At 41.7% G+C, this 22018-nt stretch overlaps 1 protein-coding gene across 2 annotated transcripts in view; it reads left to right on the forward strand.

Annotated features, from left to right (window-relative positions):
- Positions 1–21777, forward strand: part of LHFPL3 (LHFPL tetraspan subfamily member 3) — a 474391-nt gene extending 452614 nt beyond the window's left edge. For both annotated transcript variants that reach the window (XM_069462293.1, XM_069462292.1), the window contains one exon: positions 19464–21777. Coding sequence is in view for 1 of the 2 variants with exons in the window: in XM_069462292.1 (XP_069318393.1) it covers positions 19464–19492 (29 nt within the window). In the remaining variant the exon portion in view is untranslated. The remainder of the gene's footprint in view (positions 1–19463) is intronic.
- The last annotated feature ends 241 nt before the right edge of the window (positions 21778–22018 follow it).

Raw genomic sequence — 22018 nt, forward strand, 5'->3', positions numbered from 1 at the left:
GTGTGGAAGCTGCAGAAGAAAAGTTGGAAACTAGCAAAGGTTTCATGGGTTTAAGGAAAGAAGCCATCTCCATAACATAAAAGTGCAAGGTGAAGCACCAAGTGCAGACATAGAAGCTAAAGCAAGTTATCCAGAAGGTCTAGCTAACATAACTGATGAAGGTGGTTACACTAAACAACAGATTTTCAATGTAGACATAACAGCCTTCTGTTGGAAGAAGATGCCGTCTAGGACTTTCATAGCAAGAAAGGAGAAGTCAGTGGCTTCAAAGCTTCAAAGGACAGGCTGACTCTCTTATTAGAGGCTAATGCAGCTGGTGACTTTAAGTTGAAGCCAATGGACATTGACCATTCCAAAAATCCTAAGGCCCTTCAAAATTATGCTAAATCTACTCTGCCTGTGCTCTATAAATGGAACAACAAAGCCTGGGTGACAGCACATCTGTTTACAGCATAATTTACTTACAATTTTAAGCCTACTGTTGAGACCTACTGCTCAGAAAAAAAGATTCCTTTCAAAATATTACTGCTTATTGATGATGCACCTAGTCACCCAAGAACTCTGATGGAAATGTACGAGGAGATTAATGTTGTTTTCAGGCCTGCTGACACAACATCCATTCTGCAGCCCGTGGATCAAGGAGTTATTTCAACTTTCAAGTCTTACTGCTTAAGAAATACTTTTCATAAGGCTACAGATGCCAGAGATAGTGATTCATCTGATAGATCTGGGCAAACCCAATTGAAAACCTACTGGAAAGGATTCAGCATTCTAAATGCCATTAAGAACTTTTGTGATTCGTGGAGGAGGCTAAAATATGAACATTAACAGGAATTTGGTTGACTCCAACCCTCTTGGATGACTTTGAGTTTTGACTTCAATACTTCAGCAGAGGAAGTAGCTACAGATGTGATGGAAATACGAAGAGAACTAGAATTAGAAGTGGAGCCTGGAGATGTGACTGAATTGCTGCAATCTCATAACAACATTTGAATGGATAAGGAGTTGCTTCTTATAGATGAGCAAAGAATGTGTTTTCTTGCTATGGAATTACTCTTGGTGAAAATGCTGTGAACATTGTTGAAATGACAACAAAGGATTTAGAATATTACATAAACTTAATTGATAAAACAGCATCAGGGTTTGAAAGGATTGACTCCAATTTTGAAAGAAATTCTACAGTGGGTGAAATGCTATCAAACAGCATCGCATGCTACAGAGAAATCTTTTATGAGAGGAAGACTCAACTGATGTGACAAACTTCATTGTTACCTTATTTTAATAAGTTGCCACAGCCTCCTCCCAATCTTCAGCAACCACCACCCTGTTCAGTCATCAGCCATCAACATTGAGGCAAGACCCTCTATCAGCAAAAAGATTAAGACTCGCTGAAGGCTCAGATGATCATTAGCATTTTTAGCAATGAAGTTTTAATTAAGATATGTACATTTTTTGACACAATGCTATTGCACACTTAATAGACTACCGTCCAGGGTAAACATAATTTTTATATGCACTAGAAAACAAAAAAATTCATGTGACTTGCTTTATTGTGATATTCAGTGTGTCACAGTGGTCTGGAACCAAACCTGCCATATCTCCAATTTTTTATACAATAAAATACTATTTGGCAATAAAAGGAATGAAGGTCTGACACAGGCTACAACATGGATAAACCTTGAAAACATTATGCTAACTAAAACAATCCAGTCCCAAATTACCACATAGCATATGATCTCGTTTATATAAAATGCCCAGAATATGCAAATACATAGAGACAGAAAGTAATTTAGGGATTTCCAAGGCCTGCAGGGAGGGGAGAATGGGAAAGTGACTACTAGGGGGTAAGGGTTTTTGTGGTGATGAAAATATCCTAAAATTAGATAGTGGTGATAGTTGCACAACTCTATAAAATATACTACAAATCACCAAATTGTATACTTTAAGAGGTATTTTATGGTATATGAATTATGTCTCAACAAAGCTGTTATTTAAAAAGTTTCTCTCCCATAGGATTTCTCAGTGGGTAATAAATCCTCAAGATGGGGGTATGATTTATGTTGAGAATACATATTACAGCCTAAAGAGGGTGACTGTCCTCATTTGCCTGAGACGAGGGCATATGCCCAAATGCAGAACTTTCAGTGCTAAAACCAGTAGAGTTCTGGGCAAACCATGCAATGTTTAGGACATATGTATGCTAAAAAACTGTCAATGTTTATCTGAAATTTAACTAGGCCTTTTTATATTTTTATTTGCTAAATTGGGTAACCCTAGTTTTACAAGATGATCCAATTCACTCAGATCAAGTTGAAGCAGAGAGCTAGAATTAAGATAAAAAGCAAAGAGGGACCAAAGGAGTTTGAAGTTAAGGAAAAGAACTCCCAAAGCATTTTCTAACCTTGGCCAAGACGATGACAAGGTGGTTTTGCCGAGGTCTCTTTTCAAAACATTCTAACAATCTCTCATTTCTAAAATTATATATCAAAGAGTTGATATTGGAGGACTCTTAAAAAATTGATATTAATAAATAGGTACATGAAATATTGTGTTTCTTAAAGGCATTTCATCTTGGATGAAGCTTAAATTAAGCTTCCTCCTGGCAGCTGAGTGCATGATGAATTGTATTATAAGTATGTCTATTTTTAGCCCACTAGTGCATTGGCAGACAGGCTGTTAAAAATAGAAGCAAGCCGAGTAGAGTACAGAAGCCCGGGGAGCTTTTCCTTGCTGATTAATGAAAATGAAGCTGGTTCTCTAAGCCTAAATGGTTAGAAGGAAGATGGGTGCAGCTGTGATCAGGTTACAAGGCTGTGGCTTGTAATTTAGAAAATAGTGTGTAATGTGTCACTGAGGCAGCAGCTGAGGGATATAGCTCTAATGGGAGTTTCCTAGAATTGCTCCGATAATGGGAGTAAAGAGTTCGTGTGTTTGATCAGGTGCAGTATTTTAAGAATCTTTCCTAAGTCCCTACCAGGGAGCTCTAACTCCATTCATTGTTCTCTCCCTGACTTCTCAGCACACCAGGTTCGCAGCCACCAGGGGGCACCAAAGCAGCCCATCCCAGAGGAAAGCGCGAGCCTCCCTGAGTCACTGAAATTCACTGCTGAGCTCGCGGGTGATCAGTCACAGACGGCCCGCTGGGCTTCCATGCCCTGACCGTGCGGTTTCCGCAGTGCAACACTGTAGTTGACCGTGTGGACTTGGAGTCACCCAGACAAGGGTTCCAGGTCCAGCCCTGCCACTTAAACCCTTTATGGCCTCTTTAATACCCAAACAGGAATAATAAGGAGGTGACAAGAATTAAATGAGATAGTGCCTGGAAAGTGCTCACTACCTAATAGTGGGCCAGATGTGTGATAACTGCTCAGTTCTTCGGTACACCCAGCAGCCTGGAGTTGCTGGGTGGCTTCAGGTGCTAACAACATCACAGAGAAGGCGTCAGCTTCGCTTCCTTTCTATTCTGTTTCTTTTGCTTTTTGTTTTTGAGACACAGTCTCACTGTCACTCTGGGTAGAGTGCAGTGGTGTCATCATAGCTCACAGCAACCTCAAACTCCTGGGCTCAAGCAATTCTCTTGCCTCAGCCTCCCGAGTTGCTGGGACTGTAAGGTGTGTGCCACTGTGCCTAGCTAATTTTTCTATTTTTTGTAAAGACAGGAGTCTCGCTCTGGCTCAGGCTGGTCTTGAACTCCTGGCCTCCCAGAGTGCTAGGATTACAGGCGTGAGCCACCATGCCCAGCCCTTTTCTATTCTGGGCTCTCCTCTCCCTTCCTATTTTCACAGGGACACCCTGACACCCACTTCATTCTCTGTTAGTTCAAAGGTCTTCATTTTGACAGCTCCCCATGCATGACCTCCTCAGATATGCCCTGTGACCCCCAAAGTTCTGTCCAATCCTCTCTGCCTCAGTATTTCCCAGGGTGATTCAGGAGCCACCTGCATCAAATCATCTGGACCCCCCAGTTTCCCCCCAATTCCCCTGGAATTTCTGGGGATGGAACCTAGGAGTCTGCATTTTAATGAGTTATCTAAGTGAATCTTACGAATAATAAAAATCTAGAATCTCTGCCATATTCTTAGTGAGTTTTCTTTAAAATAGAAAGAGCATATAGTACAGGCTGATCTCAACCAGCTGTTAGGAGGGAAATTAGCTGATTATCTGATTAAAGTAATTCGCACTGAACTGTGAAGAACAAATAAAACTCTCCTTTCAGGAGAATTTGCATTCTGACATTTTGCAAACCTTAATGAGTTTCCAATTAGCAAAACGTGTGGGATGGATATTTGAAGAAAAACAACCTCACCTGTGACCCAAGCCTCAGGAGACCCCTTTATCTGCATGTAAAAAGCAAGGGGTCTGGACTTAGCAGCCCATTTCCCCTACCCTAGAGCCACGTGAAATTCAGCCCCAAGGATGCCCACTGGTGGAGAAGAGGAGAAAGGGTAGAGTGGGAGGCGAAGGAGGAGGAAAGGGGAGGGGAAGGAGAACCCTCTCAAATAGCCCACCTCCACAGCACTCAGTGCCAAAGGCTAGTGTAGATGCAGCACGGACCGATGAAAACCTGACCCAGTCACTGTCCTTTCCACTCCACCCCTGAGACTTCAAGTTTATTTGTATTTAGGTAACTTTTTAACCTGAAGTTGTGCAGTTGATAGAGGAGGGGTAGTAGCCCCCTTGCTCCTCTCTGGGGCTCCCAGACCTTTCTCCTCCCTCCCAAGGTGGGTTGGCACAGGGCCCGGTCCTCAGGCTTTCCCCCGGCTCTTTCTACAGTGTTTTTGTGAATCCTTCCAATCTGATGGTTTTAAACACCATCTGTACAACAATCAGATGATTCCAAAATATGTATTTGCAGTCCCAGCCTCTCCCTTGAATTCCAGATCTTTATGTCTAACGGCCTGTTCTCTGTCTCCAGCTGGATATCTGATTTTTCCCTCAAAAGTTTCTCCCTCTGTTCCCCATCCCAGTAAATAGCAGCCCCCTCACCCGAATGAACCAAAACCTTGGGAGTCATCATGAGTTTCTCTTCTCTCTCTCTCTCTCACACACACACACACACACACACACCCCCCTCATCCACAGTCACCAAATCCTACTGACTCTGCCTTAAAAAATGCATCTTGAATCTGAGCCCTCTCCCACCTCCACCACTCCCAGCCTGTCCAAGCCAGCATCACCTCCCATCCAGACCACTTCATTGTCTCCTAACTGCCCTTCCTGCTTCTACTCTCACCCACTCACAGCCTTTGACAACATAATTCTCATCATCTCCATCCCCTTTCCCCACACTTCAGTGACTTCCCATTGTGTTAAGAATAAATTCAAAATGCCTTGCCATGGCCCAGGAGTCCTGCACCTAGATGGCCCATCTCCTATCTCCAGCTCCGCTGGCTTCCTGGCTGATACTTCACCTGGAAGGTGAACATCCCCTAGATAACCTCTCCCTCACTTCATTCAGGGAAACTGTCTCCAACCACCTGCCCCAAAATAGCAGCTGTCCTCTTACCCCAATTTTTTTTTCACAGCACTTACAACTACCAGATGTATTACATGTGTATTTGTTTATTATCTTTCTCTCCATTTCAATGTGAGTTCTATGATAGCTGGGGCTTACTGTCTTTTGTCCATCACCATACCCCACACCTAGAACAGTGCCTGGCACATCATATGTGCTCAATTAGTATTTGTCAATTGAAGGAAGAAAGGAAAACTAAGACAAATTGCAAATGTAAGTAGGGATGGCTACTGACTGGTGGTTCCAAGGTTATATCTAAGGTTTTATTTATTAGGAGAGTTGGAAGAAAGAATGAAGCTACTGGTTCCTCTCTATAACCTCCCTTGTGTTGTTTTATGGGGGCTGCTCAAAGATAAGGCATGTCCCTATTTCATTCCAATAAAGGGTCATTTCTGGAGTTCAGGACCTCTTCTTTTCACATATTAAGAAAAAACTCTTCTCTATTTTTTTTTTTTTTTTTTTTTGAGACAGAGTGTCGCTTTGTTGCCCAGGCTAGAGTGAGTGCCGTGGTGTCAGCCTAGCTCACAGCAACCTCAAACTCCTGGGCTTAAGCGATCCTCCTGCCTCAGCCTCCCGAGTAGCTGGGACTACAGGCATGTGCCACCATGCCCAGCTAATTTTTTATTTTATATATATATATTTTTTAGTTGGCCAGATAATTTCTTTCTATTTTTTAGTAGAGACGGGGTCTCACTCTTGCTCAGGCTGGTCTCGAACTCCTGACCTCAAGCGATCCACCCGCCTCAGCCTCCCAGAGTGCTAGGATTACAGGCGTGAGCCACCGCGCCCGGCACTCTTCTCTATTGTACATTCTAAATGCTCAAAAATTATGCATTTACAATTACCAAATCACAAACTCAGATTTTACCCATTTAACTATACATAAAACAGAGCTAATGAGATTAGGCAATAGGAAGCTTTTCTATTGTGAAATTTTATTAATAGAGTCTCCCGTGGGCTAAGCTGCTCTCTCTGAAAGTTAAGCACATTCCAGAAATCACATTGAAATCTCCCAGGCCTCCTTGGATCTCCAGGGTCAAGGGAAGGGAAGACTGATGTGGCTTCACAAAGCAGCCCACTTGCTCTAGACATTGAACTGTGAATTTGGGAGAATCGCTTTGTAACTTTCATCATGTGTCTGAAAGGAGAAAAAAATCCATAGTGTTTTCTCTTTTCATGGCAAAACTCATTATGCAGGCTTCCATTCCCCCATAAATGTCACCCACGATGCTGGGCATTAGCTCCACAGTGCATAGCGAAGGGCTAAATGATGTCTCTGTAGGAAATTACTGAAGGGAAAGGAAAATAACTGTCCAATATATGAGAATGTTATCTTAGCTTAGGTTCCCCCATAAGCAGACCCTGAAACAAAGACTTAAGTGTAAGTCATTTGTTTAGGAAGAGATTCCAGAAAACACAGGTAGGGGATGAAAAAGTGAGACAGGAAGAGGAAGGCGGTCAATAAAAGGAGTGTCATCAAGCAAGTCACCAATGGGGTGACTGGAGTATAATCCCACTGGAGAACTCCGAGAATCCAGGGGCAAGAGGGGTGATATTTATACATCAATTCTATTAATCATCGAGGACTGCTGGGGTAGGGAATGTTGATTCCCTGCCAGCCTGCCCCATGGGTAAGCAGAGAGGTCTCTGGTGGCCAGAGAAAGTCCTCTGGCAAAAAGACACAGGGGCTGGCAGTTGAACATTGGCCCAGTGAGCACTGAAATGGGCACAGAAAGGGGCAGAGAACCAACAGCCTCTGTATTGGCTTTTCCAAAAAGCATTTTCTAAGAATGGAAATAAGGTCATCTTGTATATAGGCAAAGTTTAACAAGAGAACTGTGGCATGATTTCAGTGAGAACTGAAATCTTGGAAATATGTTTGGAAGCAGTTCATCCTGGTTCAGGTTGAGAGGACTAGATCAATTGGAGGGGTTTTCAGAGCTGGTTTGGGTTTTGTTTGTGACAACTCTTGACAGTTCGAGAAGTGCGATTCCTAAAAGATTCACTTGAAAAAAGCTTTTCAATGAATGGTCAAGAGGACAACTGAAAAACCGGTAGAGAAAGAACACTAGTCGCAAGAGCTGGATGCTAATCCTCTTCCACTAACTAGCTAGACAACTTGGGCAAATTGCTTCATCTCTCTGGGCCTCAGGGTACTTACCTGCAAAAAGAAAAAAAAAAAAAATTGGAACAATCGATGCCTGTCTTAATCTGCAAGGGCTGCCATAACAAAATACCATGTACTTGGCAGCTTAAACACAGAAATTTATTTTCTTACTGTTCTGAAGGCTGGATGTCCAAGATCAAGGTATGGCAAGTTTGGTTTCTCCTAAGGCCTCTCACTTTGGCTTGTAGATGGCCATCTTCTTGCTGTGTCCACCATGTGGCCTTTTCTCTGTGCACCCATGTACCTGATGTCTCTTCGTCTTCTTATAAAGACACCGGTCATATTGGAGTAGGGCTCCATCCTTAAGATCTTATTTTACCTTAATTACCTCCTTAAAGACCCTATCTCCAAATACAGTCACATTGGGGGTTAAGGCTTCAACATTTGGGTTTTAGGGACCACAATTCTGTCCATATAATGCCTAAGCTTCCTTTGAATAAACACCAGAGGTTTGTTGAGCAGCTGCTATATGTTGGGCCCTGATCTGGGTGCTTGAGACACAGAGATTTATCAGAAAGGGACTTTGTCTAAATGAGCCAATCAGACATACCACCATGAATGAGCCCGATCTCATCTGATCTCAGAAGACAAGCAGGGTTAGGCCTGGTTAGTGCTTGGATAGAGGAAGTACTAATCCTGCACTTGAGGAGCTCACTGTCCAAAAGGATAAGATGAGCTCTCATAAGGGATGATTTGGAGACCTATAAAAAAGAAGAGAGCAGTTCAGGAAATGCAAGCTGAGATGCAACGTGAGACATGAGGAGTTGTTCACCAGTTAGAAAACTGGAGGAAAGGCATTTCCAGCAGAAGGAACAGAGGCCCAGAGGCAGGACCTGGCCGGGTCACATTCAGGAGGTCAGAGTGCAGTATGAAGTGGGGAACCCGAGAGGAGAGCCTGAAGCAGTGAGCGGGGGAAGGCCACAGAAGACCTTGCGGACTGTGCTAAGCACCTGGACATATTCAGGAGCAAAGCATCACCTCCAAAAAGTTTTAAGCTGAAGAACAATCTGTTCACTCCTGCATTTTAGAAAGCCCTAAAATTCTGCAATGCAGCCTGTCTCTGGCTCTCCATTATTGCCGCGTCATTTGTGGTTACCCAATGTCAGCCAGTCATGATATATGGCAGAGCTACTAATGCCTTAACCCCTGGTTACTTCTCTCAGGGCTATTGGGGTGGTGAAATGTTCATTATATCTTGGTTATAAATTGCCTTCTGGTCTCTGCAGTCCACTTCCCTTTGGTCTAGAGAGGAAGCATACATCACACTTGAATGTCTTGTTGCATTACAACAAATACCCACAAGGGTAATTAGGACCAGGACTATTAAATTTGTGGTAATAAAGGCATGTAAAGCCTCATAATCCTGAACTCTCTGCCTGCTAAAGATTCACTCAAGACCATAGGTCCACACACTGCAAACAAAAGCCTCACAGCTTCCTGGAGGGGAGAGTGTGCTTATGGTTTTAAAAACCTGTAACTTACCATGATATCACTGAAGCTGTAGAGTAGTTACAAAGAAGAAAGGGGAACAACAGTTGGGTTTTTATAGATAATTATTAATAATCCACCTATTAATAACACTGATTTTAGTGCTTTTTGAGAAATTTTCAAAAGACAGTCTATTCCTGTTGTAAATTCTCTGCTAGAAGAGAATAGGCACTACATAAAGCAATTAGATGCACAAACACAGAAATACCAATATACAATGTTCAAGTAATATAATTAATAACAAAATCTTCTCCCAACCCAGAAAACCTTTTCACGTTTATTACTGAATAAGAATTAAACCAGAATGGGATGCACATCGCAGTCAATTTGCTAAGATATTGTAAAGACAGAAAGAAATCTCACCCTTTTACGTAGCCAAGCAGATACAGCTCATTACGTACAAGTTCTCAGGATAAATAATAACTAGTCCTCAAGTAAGAAGATTTGGCAGCACCATTTATTACACACAGAGCATCCTAAATTCACCTGGTAATTGAGGGTGACCATCTGTGTTAGTTAACTGGTTTTATACAGTTAACTGTATAAAAAGTCACGCCACACTTTGGGAGGCTGAGGTGGGAGGTCTGCTTGAGGCCGGGAGTTTGAGACCAGCCTAGACAACATCGCGAGACCCCATCTCTACAAAAAAATAAGAAAAACTTAGCCAGGTGCAGTAGCATGCTATGGTCCCAGCTACTCTGGAGGCTGATGCAGGAGGATCAACTTGAGCCCAGGAGTTCAAGGCTGCAGTGAGCTAGGATTGTGCCACTGCACTCCAGCCTGGGTGACAGAGCAAGACCCTGGCTCAAAAAAAAAAAAAAAAAAAAAAGGTTTTATATTAAATACAAAGGAAACACAAACTCTCCTGTCTTTATGACATAAGGTAGTTTCCAAAGTTAGCCTCTTACCCTCACATAGAAACTGGGAGAGAGGAGAACTATCTCCCTTGGTGTTTACACTTCAAAGAGATGGCTCCCAGGTCTTCAGAAAGACATTCCTGGGTCATAAAACTGGCAAGAGCCTTATTTAGCTTTTTAAAAGATTTTCACATATTTCATTTTAACAAAGTAACACCTTTCTAAGCTAACCTTTAGAATATGTTATTAGAACATGTTTCTTTCTCCTAATATGCCAAGCAGAGAAACCCAGCAATAAAAGGCAAATTTAAGCATGCTTTTTGTAAGGCACATCATAAACTGGGTATTTTTTTTTTTTCAGTGAATGGAAGAGTTTGGCAGAGAAAAACATTTGCAAGCAAACATTGAGAATATGTTATTGTAAACCATGTCTCCTTCATTGGCACATTACACAGGTTACGTATACAGCCATGACAGGCAAATGGACGCGTGCTCTCTTCAAGATTCATCATAAGCTGTTTTGTTTCAGTGAAGAAGTGTTTGACAAAGAGACACCTTTCTAAGCTAACCTTTAGACTATGTTATTAGAACGTGTTTTAAAAAAAAAAAAAAAACATTTACACATGTTTCAAAGTGACAGAGAAAGAACTTACAAGCTTTCTAAAGTAAATGCTCTAGTCTCTTTATTTTCAGCAAGGAGAATTAAGCCTCTTATGTTTAATTTTTATTTGGCTTTATGGCATCAAGGTAAAAATCCAACCCCAAACAATATTAATAATAATCATGCTAACAACAGTAGTTAACATATTATCATACTTGCTATGTGTGTTAACTTATTTAATGCTCACAACAGCTCTATGAGGGAGGCTGGTCTTATCCCCATTTACACATGAGGACACTGGGCCCAATAACATGCTAAGGACATGGAGCTAGTGAGTGTCAAAGGTGAGCCGCACCCGGGTAGTCTGGCCCCACTGTCCCAAATCTGAACAATTGGGCCATGCTATGTCCGGAAAAAGTAAGTGCTTACATGATTTGTTGGTTAGTATATATTAATATATTATTTCTGGAATGAGACAGTGCTAGTTACATTACTGTGCACTTTTTAAAAATACTGCCAACATGTATTGAGCTTTCTATGCACATTTAGTCATAATCACCTTATAAGCATTATTTCAATCAATCTTCAGGACAGCTTTTGGAAGGGGGTACCCGCACCTTTTGAATGGGGAAATTGAAGATAAAGAACTTCTGTAGTGTTACCCAGCCAGTAAGTGGTGGTATTAGGGTACAAAGCCCGAGAGAATGGTTCTTGAACACATACATTTAATGACTGAACTATAAGCCTCCAAGAAAATCAGGAAACTTGTATTACCAAAGAAGGATAGTTGACTCTCAAGATGGTGTTTGGAAAAAGAGAGAAAGCCCGTGAGGCAGACCTTGTTGAGAGAGAGTGCTTCTGGCAGGAGGAGAAGTTAAAGACAGCATCAAGGAACAGGGAAATGATACAAAGTTTGTCGTCTTTCCCACACAGGAGGGAGAGGGAGCTTAGAGAAGGGTGCATGAGGCTGAATATTCAATGGCAACAGACAGAAATGAATTTATTATATTGAGAACCCAATACCTATTTGGGCTCCAGGGTTTGAAATTTCATGTGTGGTAATACTCAGTTTGTTTTTGCTTTTATTTGTATTGTTTAAGGATTATCATGATCACATGGTAAAGTGCTAGTGTATGACCTAGCTCATGAAGTGGAAAGGCAAGCAGTTATGAGAAATTTCAGGAAAGTGCGTGGCAGTCACTAAAGTGGAGATGGTGCATTAAGATCACCACCCAATTTGTTAGCTCTCATGAAATGCATTAAGAGGCAAAGGTGCTACACATCCATCCCGCCTGCTGGGGACCTGACTTTGGGGCTTCAGTAGTGAAAGCCTTTCACCCTATGTAAAATATGGAATGGCTTCATGTTAAAACTGGGCAATGAATATTATTAGGATTTATAAATCAGCAGCAATGTTCTATTCTCAATGTGCCTGGGTGAGGCCTACCAAGTAATTGTGCCTGGTTTTTTGTTTTTGCTTTTAACAGATTCCATAGTATTCCCTAATGGGGAGGAGAGGGGGAAGAAGAGAAAGAGATGTTCATGAATTAACAATCAAAATTCCTTCTTGTGAATTATTTTCTGAGAAAGGGACACATTAAAAAGTGTTGTGCCTCAGTCAAAGTCTCATTGTCCACTGCACACAAGAATAGCACAAAATTATCAGGGCCCGATTCTTAGGCCATTTTCTGCCCCTTCTCAGCAAAAGAGATCTACATAAGTAGCCAGAACAATTTTGGCAATTATCCTCCATCCCTCCTGGACTGAAATCAGTATGTTAGATTCAAAGGGAGATAGAAGGAGACAGAGAGAGAAAAAAAGAGAGACAGCAAGAAAGGCAGAAAAATATAAATGTTAAAAAAAAGAGGAAGAAGAGCCTGGGGCAAGAAAAGAAGAGAGAAAATGTGCAAGGACTGGCTCAGGTGGTACCTTCTTCACCCATTTCCTAGACGCCTCTCGACATATTCATGTTGGAAAAAAAGTTACCGTTACAACCTAGTGATGAAATCTCCTCCCTCTGTGGCTCAGGAGCAGAGAGCCTCCCCCTCTTCTCCCTCTGCCCAGCTCCTTCATGGAGGACGAGGGAATTGAAAGCCCCCAAAAGTCCACGTTGAGGTTGCAGGTCACTTAGCATTTCTACCATCTGCTGGAGATTTGCTTTGCCAGGTTTCTCATAGATTCCTGTGCCTGGTTTCGTTTCATTCGTTCATTTGATGAATGATTTTTGGGTACGTGTTGTATACCAAGCTCCTTAGTAGGCTGAGTTGGACATAATCTTCCTCAGGGAGCTCAGTCCAGCACCTTGCTTCCCAAGGCGTGGTACCTGAGCTGCAGCAGCATCACCCAGGAGATTGTTACAAATGCAAGTTCTCAGGTTCTACCCCAGACCTACCAACCAACATCTGCATTTTTAACAAGATACCCAGGTGATTTTTATGCCTATCGAAGTTTGGGAAGCACTGACCTGGTGGACCATTATTGGTGCAGAGAGGGAGATGCTGTTCTATTTCTTACCTCCTCCATTTGTTCAGCAAGTATTTAATCACCACCTGTCACAGATCAAGGACTGAGCTAGCTGGGAGGTGCGGTGGCAAGCAAGACAAGGGAAGTCCTGATGGCACCGAGCTCACATTCTGGTGGGGCAGGAGAACAGAAAAGCATGAACTAGTGCAGATCACAAGTAGCAGTGTGAAGCAAATAAGTGGCAATATGACAGAACCAAAATGAACTGTGATATATAGGGTAGTGGGGGTCTCTGGGATTGAATTGTTTCCATTTTGTATCTTGTGTAAACAGTCACTGGTCCTACCTGAAAAGACCCAAAGATGACAATACTTTTCCTTTCCTTTCTCCCCAGTCCCCATCCCCTGCCTTAGCACCTACACTGAAACTGTAGATGCCACCAAGCAGTTACAGTCACCTGCATAGCTCAGGCCTGCTGAGAAATCTGGGCTGTGAGCAACTAAGAATTTAGATGCAAACCAAATTATAACTCCCAGAAAAAAGTACTAGTGTTGCCTTTCTGGGTAGGGTGAGAAGGCGTTAAAGAATATATCTAAGGCTCGTAACTGGGGTTTAGCTTCCCATGCAGCTGTCTCGGGCTTCACTGCAGTCAGGGGCCGGACAGTGTGGATTGCTGAGTGGAGGGTGGCATGGAAGTAAAGATTAGCAGTGGGAATATACCCAAGTTTTCACCAGTCCACTAGCCAATTACAAATAAACCACCACGACAAATTTATTTATAAAGCTATAATCATCTATAAAGCTAATGTTGATCAATCTGCAACCATAGTGTTAAACCTTAATTCAGCTCAAAATTATATTGTGAGCATGTTTATGTTCAGCACAGATTCAAATCGCTTACTCTTAGACCACTTGAAGGACAAACCAATGATTGCCCAGAGAATATGGGTAGACCAGAAAGTGGAGGCTGGGGGTTCAGACATTTCTCCTCTAGAAGTTGTGTGTCAGGAAGAAAATGATGAGTCGGTGATGGTGGCCTGTTTTTGACTGGTGAGCATTGTACCAATTGTCCAACTGCACTTGTCATTACAGTATATTTAATATAGCAAATCTACACCACTATCAGAGAAAAGGGCATTTGTCCACTATTCCAGTTATCTGTTGTTGTGTAACAAATGATCCCAAAACTTAGTGGCATAAAACAGCAACTGGGCTGGGGACAGTGGCTCATGCCTATAATTCCAGCACTTTGGGAGGCCAAGGCAGAAGGATCACTTGAGGCCAAGAGTTCCAGACCAGCCTGAGCAACATAGCAAGACCCCATCTCTATAAAAAAATGTAAAAGTTAGCCAAGCATGCGGGGGCATGTGCCTGTAGTCCCAGCTACTCAGGAGGCTGAGGCAAGAGGATTACTTAAGCCCAGGAGTTTGAGGTTGCAGTGAACTGTGATGATGCCACTACACTCTACTCAGGGTGACAGAGCAAGACTCTGTCTCAAAAAAAAAATTATTTAATTAAAAATAGAACTACCATACAATGTAGCAATCCCACTTCTGGGTATACTGTACATCCAAAAGAATTGAAAACTTGTCTCGAAGATATTTTCACATCCGCGTTGACTGCAGCACTATTCTTAATAGCCAAGAGATAGAAGCAACCCAAATGTCCATCAATGGATAAATGTATAAACAAAACGTGGTACATACGTAGAGTAGAATATTATTTAACCATAAAAAATAAGGAAATCCTGTCACATGCTACGACATAAATGAACCTTAAGGACATTAGGCTAAGTGAAATAGGCCAGTCACAAAAAGTAAATACTTTATGATTCTACTAATATGAGGTACCTAAAGTAGTTAAATTCATAGAAACAGAAAGTAGAATAGTGGTTACCAGGGGCTAGAAGAAGGGGAGATGGGGAATTATTGTTCAATGGGTATAGAATTTCAGTTTTGCAAGATAAAAAAGTTCTGGAAATCTGTTTCACAACAATGTGAATATACTTAACACTACTGAAAGGTACACTTAAATTGGTTAAGATGGTAAGTTTTATGTTTTGTGTTTTTTACCACAAAAGAAAGAAGGACAGAAAGAGAGAAGAGAAGAGAGAGACGGACGGACGGAGGGAAGGAAGGAAGGGAGAAAGGGAGGGAGGGAGGGGAAGAAAAGGAAAAGGAAAGAGAAGGAAAGGAAAGAAAGAAACTGCCAGGACTCATAAAGCCCAGACTCAAAGAGAAGGGAATGTAGACCCCACCTCTCGGTGGGAGGAATGTCAGAGAATCTTGGCCATCTTTAACCTGCCACACCCGCTGTGGGGCACATCATGGAAGAACACCCAGGGACATAGATGGCGAGACATTCTTTCTAGGGGCCTGTATTCCCGCCTCCCAGAGATGAAGGGTGTCAGAAGTCCCTATTAGGGGTGGGTGCATTTTGAAACAACAGAATGGGAGAAAATGACAAAGCTTGTTCTGCCAATGACAAAAAGTGGCCTGGAATTCCTCCCTCACTCATTTTCACAATAAAGATTCAGCTAGCCCTGCTGCCAAAGCCTGGCTGCTCCCATCAAGCGTTTTTCTCACTCAGACAGCGCCTGCCCCCCAGCTAGCCTGACTGTGGGGGCCCCAGACCCTGGTTGAATAGGTCAGATAGGAACAATCAGCAGAAACCCGCCACAGGAGACCTTTCAACGTCTGTAAACACTTAGAAAATTCAACAAAGTAGCATTTAGGTAATCTGGACAATGCAGCCATTATAAATGCTGCTCTCATGAGCAGTGATTCAGATGACAGCTTCGAAAAAGGATTTGCAAAGAGCCCCTTGGAAATGGAACATGGGCAACTCAGAGCCCATGACATGTTACAAGGACAAACCCGACTGAACAAAGATCCAAAGCAGCATTGAATGACTTTTTTATTCATTCCTGCACTGTACAAACCTGGTAGAATGTGACATCTTTTAAATCGCCTCCCCTGATAGGCAACATCCATGGTTCATGGGAAATGTTAGCAAAAGTTTTTAAAAGAGCAGAATATTTCACAAGGCAGCAATTACAACCACACTGATGCTTCCACCAAATCCTGCAAATTGTCCTGGTGTCTCACAGTCTTAAGACTGAAGGAGTGATAGCCACATCTGTAGAGGAAAACCTTGCCTTTTTTCCCTTCCACCTGCTCTCTTCACAAATCTATTTGAAGAGCCAGCCCTTGCCAAGCCTTCAGGTGGAAAACTCTTCACTGTGCCTGCCATCTAAGTAATTGTAACAGCTTTCTAATTTTACTCCCCCAGCAAAGTGTTTTCCTGATATTCTGCAGGGAGTGTTTGTGCTCTGATCACCACTGGAACAAATATCCCAGTTACTTTCTGCAGAACTCTCACACGCCCTGGGGTTTCTGTTGCATGATGGTGTCATGCAATGGGAAGAAAAAATATGCACTGGTTGCAGCGTCTATGTAACTCAAACCCCAGCAAATATTCCAGGTAGGCTTCATGATGAGCAGCCTGCATGCATGGGCAAGGCCGGGGCTGGGGTGAGGCAGGTGCCTAGTATGCAAAATGTAAGGAAGCGCTCACCCTACGCTTGCATGAGCCTATGAGCCTCCTTAAATTCTGCACCCTAGATACCTCACTTGCCTCACTCTAGTCCAGGCCTGGCTTGCTGGCTTCATGCTTTCATTTCCCCATTCATTCCTCAACTCCCTTGCCCACCACTGATACTACGGGTGGGAAGCATAGAGAGACCCAGTATTGACAACAGTCAACAAAGAAGAGAGTTTTAAGAATTGACTAGTCAACAGTGAGATTATAATGAGGGATCCAACGAGAGATTTGGCCATACAGAGGCCAGGGGTGACCCAAGACCAGAGGAGATCCAAGAATCATTGTTGATGAATGGCCTGTCCTGGTCAGGCCCTGGGCTGTGCACCTAGATGGTGCAGTGGAAAGAGGAGCCCTGTGAGAATCACGTCAGAGGTTTCCTTCCTACAAGAAGGCTTAGGGTTCTCCAGGGAGATGTCTACCCTGCAGGAAGCTGCCTTCTCCTCCTCCTAGCTGTGGGTGTCACTGCTCTGGGCTCTGCTCTAAAGCCCTTCCAACACCCATTGCTTCCTTCCTGGCCCTCTGGGAACAAGTCTCACACTGCCTGGGAGGCAGCATTAGGTGCATGTTCTTCCTTCTTAGCAATCTCATACTTTTCTTTAACCCTGCGATGTCACAAAGCCAAACCAGGCAGCTCAGAGCTGAGGAGAGAGAAACCAGGAGTCTCGGATTCCTAGATGCCAGTAAATAATGCACACTAATGCGGGATTTTCTATCATGAGATTAGGAGTGTATCTACTTGAGAACTTCAAAAAACTGGGGACTACCCCTCCTCCACGAGCTGTGCCCCCCCACACACACACACACAGCCCTGGGGACTTCCATATCCTCCCTCTCCTCCACGAGCTGTGCCACTCTTCAGCACCCTCTTCTGTGCCCTCTTTCATATGTTTACAACCCCTACCCCTGGCTAGCACTTGTCATGATCTTACTGAAAAACCCATTCAACTCTGTTGATTTTGAATAGAAAGATATTTAGAGAAAAGGAGGCCGGGGTGGTGGAATCATGGACCCCCAAAATCAACTTTGGAGGTGCACCAGCAGGAGCACCTCTACAGCAGCAGAGGAGAGACCACTGATGTCAGTTCAGAACCACCGTTACTGCTGTGCACAATCCATGGATTGCTTATGGTGCTTTTAATAATATCTGAAGAAAGCATTCCCTTCCGGAGGGCTTCTGCCAGCATGACTCAATCTCTCAGAGAATCATTACAGACTAATCATCATTATGACATTATCATACTTCAATTATCCCCTGCGCAGTCTGGGTACATTAAAGTAGCCATGAGTTCCCTTGCTGAGAGAAGTTCATTAAAATCATAATGTGTCTAAGATTTTTTAAAGTGTGTTGGAAAACAAGGGGGAACATACTGAAAACAATAGCAGAATCTTTTAGGGGTTTCTCTAGCACACATTCAGAAACCACAATCTTTTCTTGTGTTCTGTTCTCTGCAGTGCAAACCCAAACAGGCTGTTTCCTTTCAGCCCAAATATGCCACAGCATGCCCGGCTAGGTATGTTTACCCATCCTCACATACATGGTACCCTTAAGCCCTGGTTAACAGTGCCAAAATCATTCAAAGAGTAGAGTTGGCCGGGCGCGGTGGCTCACGCCTGTAATCCTAGCACTCTGGGAGGCCGAGGCGGGTGGATCGCTCAAGGTCAGGAGTTTGAGACCAGCCTGAGCAAGAGCGAGACCCCGTCTCTACTAAAAATAGAAAGAAATTATATGGACAACTAAAAATATATATATAGAAAAATTAGCCGGGCATAGTGGCACATGCCTGTAGTCCCAGCTACTCAGGAGGCTGAGGCAGGAGGATCGCTTGAGCCCAGGAGGTTGAGGTTGCTGTGAGCTAGGCTGATGCCACGCACTCACTCTAGCCTGGGCAACAAAGTGAGACTCTGTCAAAAAAAAAAAAAAAGAGTAGAGTTGATCACACTATTTGTGGTCTAGTTGTGTTGATACAGGCACAGTCCCTAACCTGTTGGAGAAAAGGGAAATCTATCATCCCCTGAGAATGTGTTTAAAAGGACAAATAGATCTTCATATGCCAAGATGTTCAAAATTTATAATAACAAATCAGAAACCTACCTATCTATCTGACAATAGTGAAATAGTTGAGAATGGAGTATTGAGCATGGAGTGGAAAGGAATAAGAATGAAATGGAATATTATGCAGCCATTAGGAATTGATGCTGATGATATGGACAGCGGAAATGTAGAAAATTGTCTTTAATATAATGTTAAAATGTTAAAAATGTCATCTATTATGTAATTACAATTATTTAAAATAAATGCACACTTCGAATGGAAGAAAATAGTTGGTGTGTCAAGCTGATTAGATTGCGGGTGATTCATCTTTATAATAATTTCTTGAGTGGCTGTTATAATGTTGAGTGTAAAATAAAACTGGAAAAGAAAAGGAAAACACAGAATTCGGACATTTTTCCATGCTACGCAGGAAAGTCGATGATGCTTGGGATCATTCCACATTCTTCCTTGCTGCTTCTAAGCAGCCTGTAATCTTGACCCAGATGGAGGGAATAGACATATTCTCCTTGCTGGGAAGACTGTGCTGTGTGTTTAATGGAACAGAAATCTCAAACTTTTCAATCTTCTTTGATAACCAATCCAAAGTGCATTTGAACCATTTGTTGGTGTGGTTTTTCTGTGACAAATACTGTGCACAAAAATCTTGCTGACAAAAAATGATGCATTCTTTTCTCTTCCCCCACCCTTTCTCTTTCTCTTCCCTCCCCTTTCTGCAGTTCTGCTAAGCCAATATTCTCTAGAATGAGCACAAAACAAATCGAATAACAGCTAAACAAATCGAATAACAGCTTTTATACATCAACATCAAGAAGGAAGACGCTTGAGAGAGATCAGAGTACAGAGATGAATATGGACAAGAGTGAAACATTCACTTGTCAAAGCACCTTCTAAATCTAGATCAGCAGAGACGGGAGTGACTTTCTGGAAAGAGATGCAATCGTGGATTAAATGCCAGCTCATTGGAAACTGTCATTGGATAAAATCATGAAAAAGTCATATTCAGGAAATATTTTAGGGAGGAGGAATATAAATGTGCTGGAATTAACATGTAAAATATATATGTACTGAGGTTTGTAAACTGTCCTTTTTTAATCAAACTGAAAACAAAAAGCTTTAATCTTTCAACAGAATTTTAAGAAAGGCAGTTAGGCTAAATTATTCCTATCTCAATAGCCAAGAGGCTGATTAAGCATTGTTTATAAGGAAGCGTCTTAGAAAATGCCTCTGAATGTTTTCACAGGAGCCATGACCTTTGGTTCTTCATCTCCACCATTCATTCATTTCACTGTGTAATGAGTTACAACCACTCGGTTATTAAGAGATGTAACACTTCAAACGTTTTACCCAGTCTGTGTTCAGTTTAATCTGTCTGTACAAGTTATTACTGAGAAAGTGTTTCTGACATATACTATCACTCCATCAAGGTGTATATCACAGGAAGTACATCTTTACATCATAGGTTCCCAAGCAACGTAGATTTCCCCATCTTTCAGGAAACAGCATCAGGGAACGCTGAAAAATATAGAAAGCTCATTTTCACCTTGGATGCTCACATGTAATATATAGGCTACTCTCAAATGAATACTTTTTTCTAATTCTCCTTAGTATATGCATAGGAATTTAATATGCGTTATAAATAAGTATCTGAAATATCTCCTTTTTTATATTTCTTTGCCATACATGTTATCAGAAATCTATATCTTTTATCTCCCTTACTGACAGGCACTCATTTTTGTTGTTTTTTTTTAATCATTCCATTAAACATATTTCTAAATGATAGTAAGTGGTACTAACAAAATAAATAATAATTTAATAGCCTTAGAAATAAATGACTATCTACTTATATAGGTCAAAGAAACTCAATAGGAATAAGTTACCCTTTTGTTTACTAATGTTGGTTTCAAAAATACTCAGATTCTTTTTAGTTGGCTGACATCTGGAAGTAGGTACATCTAACCAGTTGTCTTCAACAATCTTTGCTCCCAGGCTTCCCCCACCATCACCCTACCACATATCCTGCCAATATTCAGCAACAGAGAAATATTTAATGTTGAAATAGCCAATTGCCTGAGAATGAACCTACCCTAAAATGTACGTGCAAGGATACTTAGTGGAAGCCAAACCATGTTCTATCCCTGAGCAGAAAATAAGAACATATAGAATGCTCTCATTCATAGCTTCAAAATTAAGATCAAATTAGCTTATATCACTAGAACATCAGACAAAGGATAACATAAGAATTGATACAGATCAGGGTTGATTTCACTTATCCTGTCTCTATAAGGACCACACTCCTATTTTAGCCAAATGTATCTGGTACTAGCCATCTTTTCACACATGGCTAAAAGTATGTTACAGGCATGCTCAAATGAGTAAAACCCAATTCACAGAGATGTGGCTTTTCTAAAGAACCAAATTAAGGGAACATTTAGTATCTATAACTAAAGTGTTAGCCATTCTGGGGGTTATTTGTGGCTTTAAGTATTAGCTCCCTACTGCATTCATAACACCCTACTTACTAAATTTAATTACACACAACTTTTCAAGAATTCATCTTTTATTTAAAGGGAGGTACCTCTCTACTTTATCTACAGTGAAAACAAAAGGTATCGGCTATCTCTAATCCATGTAAATTACAGATTCCACTGGGAGTCCTACATCACTAATAGTGGTGTTAACAAAAATGAAAAAGTACTTCCTACCCACATGCAAATGTTTTTTAAAAAGTTTTTGCCATAAAACCTAAGTGTAATTTAGTATACCACAGTGCTCTGACGATGGGTCATTGATGATGTACCATTTGTACATAGGTAATACACATGTAAATCACTAAATGTTAACCAAGTATAAGAAGTATGTTTTTATCTTTTTTAAAAAGCAAAAAATGTGACTCCCTTTCTCATTCTATTCTGTTGTATTGCGTCCAAAAGTTGTGTGTAATTTTTTTAAGGTCCAGGAAATGTAAAGAAATTTGTTGGAATATCTGAATTTCTGTAAAAAATAAAAATAAGATTTTGTTACTTAAAAGAATGCTTGCTGATGTGGTACATATTCGGTGTATTCAGTTTCTGTCTTTGTCCAGTGATCCAGTGATGGCTGATGGTTTGATTGAAGTGACTATCTCAGAAAATCTCTTTGCTGATATTTCCATAAAATTTGCCAACAGCAGACATTTATTAGCTATGCAGGACCCTCATGTAGAAGGCATGATTAACATCTCTAAATCCTCTTCTAGCCAAATATAGATATACCTCAAGCTAATTCTTCATGC

Source organism: Eulemur rufifrons, chromosome 29 (genome assembly GCF_041146395.1).
Source record: "Eulemur rufifrons isolate Redbay chromosome 29, OSU_ERuf_1, whole genome shotgun sequence".
Taxonomy (NCBI): Eukaryota; Metazoa; Chordata; class Mammalia; order Primates; family Lemuridae; genus Eulemur; species Eulemur rufifrons.